The sequence below is a fragment of the Montipora foliosa genome, chromosome 10 (assembly GCF_036669935.1).
Source record: "Montipora foliosa isolate CH-2021 chromosome 10, ASM3666993v2, whole genome shotgun sequence".
Classification (NCBI taxonomy): domain Eukaryota; kingdom Metazoa; phylum Cnidaria; class Anthozoa; order Scleractinia; family Acroporidae; genus Montipora; species Montipora foliosa.
This window is the reverse complement of record NC_090878.1, coordinates 31,620,450-31,625,449: the sequence shown is the minus strand read 5'-3', so window position 1 is coordinate 31,625,449 and position 5,000 is coordinate 31,620,450. Positions and strand designations below refer to the sequence as shown.

Here is a 5,000-nt window from a genome sequence, read left to right as displayed (position 1 = left end):
ATTATTATTATGATTATTATGATTATTATTATGATTATGATTATTATTATGATTGTTATTATTATCTTACTTACATTAAAAGAAATAGAGATGATTGATAATAAAAAATTCAAAATTCTATAAAATTACGAATTCCATGATGCAGAGATATTAAAATCATACAATCGAATTATACTAATGACGGCTAAACCAGTGTCCATAAAACGCCCCGAGTATAAAAACATATAGACCGTGTATCTCAAATATCCGCACTAGCTACATTTATTTTACAGTCTAAGGATTGCTCTATCTTGCTACGAAACGGCGTTCGCGAACCTCTAACACAGGCATGTACCGATCTTAAGAGTTCAAACGAAATCTGTGTCCTGAGCCAAGTGATTACAATATGATAAGCCTCGGTATCTTTCTGCGCTATCTTGTCTGCGAGATGCTTTAAGAACCGCTGACACTCGTCGTTATTATTATTATTATTATTATTATTATTATTATTATTATTATTATTATCATTATTATTAACTTAAGGTGGCTCTTTGAAGAGACACTCTCTTTATAAAGATTTGCGCTACACACTTTATCACGTAACAGCAATGTTATGGTACCATATGAAACACCGATTATTGCTGAACAAGATTCGGTCATTACTGTGACGAATACATTACTTTGGCAAAGGAAAATCCCAACAAACACACTGTATATTTTAGCTTTAGTTGCTCATATCTCAAAAACAAACTCGGTGACTCTCATTTTTTATTGCATAAATGTGATCAGAAGATGAAGATGAAACTTTCTGCAAATTTTAAAAAAATTCTGTGTTGCAGAATCAAAGCCTCCTTAACAAAATCACAGATTTACGGTGGCCCTGAATCGTCTGTACAGGATTTTTTAAAAACCCTCTGCAGACAGTTTCATCTTAGCCTTCTGACCACTTTCCAGCAATAAAAAATGGGGCCACGATTTTTTTTTTTTTTGTTGAGATATGTGCAACTAAATACAAAACAAAGGATGTTATTATAGGGTTTTCCTGTTCCCACGGTGACTTGTTACGTCACAATAATGAGTGCATCTTGTTCAGCGATAATTGGTGTTTTTTATGGTATCATAACATTGCTAATACGTGATACAGTATTGTAGTGCCAATTATTAGTTCTAATAAGAGCGTTACTTGAAAGCTTTGAAACTGGTTTGAGCCACCTTAAGTGACGTTAAAGAAACACCTGTCATGAAATTAGCCTACTGTTTATTTGGCCCCCAATTCACGTAGTCGTTCCTAACAAGAACGTGGATCCTCTATCGAGTTCTGAAAAGTCAGTTTCCTTCTCCTCCTCGTCAGATCTGCTGTCATATTCAGTCACCTCATCGTCAGCATTGTCTGCCCGGAAGCTGAAATCCTGGGGTGATAGAGTTTTCTGGAGTCCGGTTACATTGAAGGTAAAGGATGTGTTACAGCGGTTATCAGTTACACGCGCCCCTCACTGACCTTTCATATCTCGAACGTAAAATTAGGTGGACGTCAACCAAACATTTCCGTAACGATACTCCTGTTCTCTTTAGGGAAGTTGAAATTGTCAGGGACACCTTTCATTGACGTCCACCTAAATTTTATTATCTAATATGAAAAAAAAAATCGTTGAGGGGTGCGTGTTACTGATAACGGCTTTAATCTAGTCTAGTTCTAAGGTCAGGCAGAAAAAAGTTGAAACAGACTGCCAAGTTCATTTCCGCGATCCGCACTTCAAAACAAAGAAAATACATAATCCACGCTGAAATATTGAAGAAATCCGCGATCCGCTGAGCGTTCAAAATCCGCCAATCTTCAAAATTTGTTCTCAAAATCCGAAATCGGAGTAGTTTTTTTTAGCTAAATCCGCTGATCCGCGAACCTATTCACCCCCTCACCGTACGTCAGCACTTGCCATGAAGAAATCCATATCTAAGACTCTCTTTGAAGAGGAGGCAGACGTGAACTCGGAAATGGCCTGTTGTGTCCATGACTGCAATCGAGTTTTTGTGTTTTCGCTGCAAGCAATATAGGTTATCGTGTGACTCGGTAACACAATTTCTTCCAGTATTGTTAGGAAAAAGTACGAAACATTTTTAAATACCATCGTTGAAACTTGTAAAGCATCCGTTTACAGTCTGAAATGTAAATTATTTAATTCGGAGATATTGAGCAAGATATATGATTATAGCAAGAAATTAACCACTAAAATAATATGAACTTAAAATCCTTTGAACACGAGTAAGCTTCCCGGTGCATCTTGTTAAACGAAAAAAACTCCTGTTGCATTTATTAGATTAAACTAATTGGCAAAATTCAACTAAAACCTCTACCAAAGAAACACAGTGCTGACACGAACATCCTACATCCTTTTTAGACGAGAAGGCAGCTGCACGCAAAAATTAGTTACCACAATCGATCAAGCTGGACGATTTTCTTGGCCAACGTACATGCGTCTTCCTACGTCCCATCTGGGATTGTCCTTGCAAAGTTTAGGTTCATATCTCCATTGCTTTCCAAAGACACGATAATCAAACTTTGTAGTTCCACAGTAAGATGCGAAATCAGGAAACCGGCTCTCCTCTTTCCTGCCATCGTTCGCCGTTGACCCAAAATATCGCATCTTCTCTTCGTAAGTCCCGTGTATCCCTAAATACGAGTCACAAACGTTTGTCACGTTGTTAAACTTTGGATTAAATGAGGCTGGCGGATGGTAATACAACCTTGAGTCGTGGATAAACTGTTTTGTTGGAATGCCATTTAACCATAAGCCAATCTGCTGATCGGCGTGCGGATGACATAACATTGTACTTTTATTTTGTGATAAGAATTTAGAAATGATATCCGGCGTGAATATCATGAATGATTCATCTATCCATGTTATGCCTACTTTGCAATGAAAATGTCCCCAGATGAGATTTTCTTTTGGTCGCATTGGCAGTTCAGCAAGAAGTCTCTTTAGACAAAGGAAGTAATCATCGTCTAGTCTAAGAAGATATTGAAAGTCAAACTTCGCGTAAGCCCATTTAATTTGGTGGAGAAAGCGCAGTCCGAACTCCCAACCCAGCAACGGCTGTAGTTCTATATCCTTGTACTGATTTCTTTCTTGTAAAAGAATATCGCGCTTTGCATTGTCCGGAATAAAGCCGTCGGTAACGAAGAAACATTTAACCTGATAGAGAAAAAATGGAAATGTCAGCAACAACAGCGGTGGTGGGGAGGTTAAGATGCTGGAAGACTAGCCTAACCGGCAATGGTCAGTTTTTACCATGCAACCACGACGCTGATTTTTACCGGACATGGCTGGTGTTAACAACGCCAATTTGATATGGTACTTTATGTTACTTGGCGATCAAAAAAAAAACAAAAAACGAAGCAGATAAATGAGATTACAAGGAAGATAGAAGTAGAGAACCAAAGGAAAACGAATTCAGAAAAACATGGCACTTACAAGATCTGTAAACAACCACAGCCAAAAAAACACAGAGAACAATACGAGCCTCCCAAAGGTGTTAACCAAGTACTGTTATAAAGGTAGACCAAAAACAAAGAAGGATTTATTTAATTATGGACTAGGAAAACTTTGTAGGGCAAACCAAGAAAGGAGAAAACAAACGAACACTAATTACACGGAAAACACGGGAATTCGTGGCTACAGAGCGGCTACACAGCGGCCCGGCGCAATGAACTAACTTAATGTAGGTGTTCATTTTTGACTGATTGAATTCTGCCAGTAGCGCAAATTCGAAATAGAGGAGCACCGAAGGTTTGTCTGCAGTTTTCAGATTTGAAAAAGTATAAGTGTTGACATCTTTTTTATTCTGAAAATTCCTTGTCGCTCTCTAGGAAGCAAAGTTTAGTGACAGGCCGTATCAACGTCGTTAGGCTTGTGCGAACTCTTGCTGACCTGGGAAATCCGTCTTTTCCCCTAAAAACTTCTTCCACCCTGCCAAGGGGCCATTTTCCGCGATAAAAATTTTCGTCCACGATCAATACCAGATCTCCGATGGCTAGGAAACGTCGAGGCTTTAACCACTCACTCTTTTCGTGCGGAGTTAGCAAATATTCCTTTTACTATCGTTTCCAAAATATATCGGAGAATTACTGGACTTGGCGCCAGCGACGTCTCCTGTACATATCTTCCTTTGAGAAGGCACCCAGAGACAAATTAGGGTTAGGTTTCAGCAGTGGCAAATGATTTTGTGTATTCGGCTCCAGATCTCTCGGGTGGCTACTTACCGCAGTCAGTGGCCTGCTGTTGAGAATTCCTTGAGCTTTGGTCATCAGGGGCCTGAGGGATTCAGCAGACTCGATTTGTTCGCCCAGCAAGGCTGATCTGATTACGCGTTCCCAAACACCGCCCATCTATGAATCCATCTTTGATTCCAGCTCGTTAGGGATTCGCGGATTTCTCTTTGTCCAGCTCTAAAATTAGTGCCGTTATCACTATGGATTGTATCCGGATTTCCCGTGAGATTTGTAAACCGGCGCAGAGCATTGATGAGGTCATCTGTAACAAGGGAGTTGGCAATTTCAATGTAAGCTGCTCTCATCATTAAACATGTAAACAGGCATCCGCAACGCTTCTTGTTTGAACGCCCTTGGCGGAAATAAGCGGTCCAATGTAGTCTACACCAACTTGTGTAAAAAGCGGGTTCCCTGGTAGCACTCTCTCTTTGGTAGGTAAGTGAGCCATTAACTGTTTGCCTTTGGCAGCTCCAAGTTTCTTGCAAATGGAGCAATCACCGATGATTCTGCGGACGTACTGCTCAAAGTCCCTTCATAATCCAGTATAGTTGGCGTAGACTGGCTAGGACGTATTCTTGTCCAAGATGACCAGCTCGTTGGTGATGCTGAAGAATGATTAATTCTGCAACGTGATGGCGGTAAGGCAGCATTACTGGATGCTTGGTCTTGTACTCAACTGGTGCATTTTCTTATTTTCTTTCAACTCGTATAATTCCATCACTAATAACAGGTGAATTTTACGTATAGATTTTGG

General features: G+C 39.8%; 1 protein-coding gene across 3 annotated transcripts in view; it reads right to left on the bottom strand.

Moving 5' to 3' along the window:
• Positions 1–1,062: 1,062 nt before the first annotated feature.
• LOC137973390 (beta-1,3-galactosyltransferase 6-like) overlaps positions 1,063–5,000 on the bottom strand; it is a 23,807-nt gene continuing 19,869 nt past the window's right edge. For 2 of the 3 annotated variants that reach the window (XM_068820193.1, XM_068820194.1), the window contains exon 4: positions 1,063–3,170. In XM_068820193.1, the coding sequence (XP_068676294.1) occupies positions 2,418–3,170 (753 nt within the window). In that variant the 3' untranslated portion in view covers positions 1,063–2,417. The remainder of the gene's footprint in view (positions 3,171–5,000) is intronic. The other variant, XM_068820192.1, reaches the window with a different exon arrangement.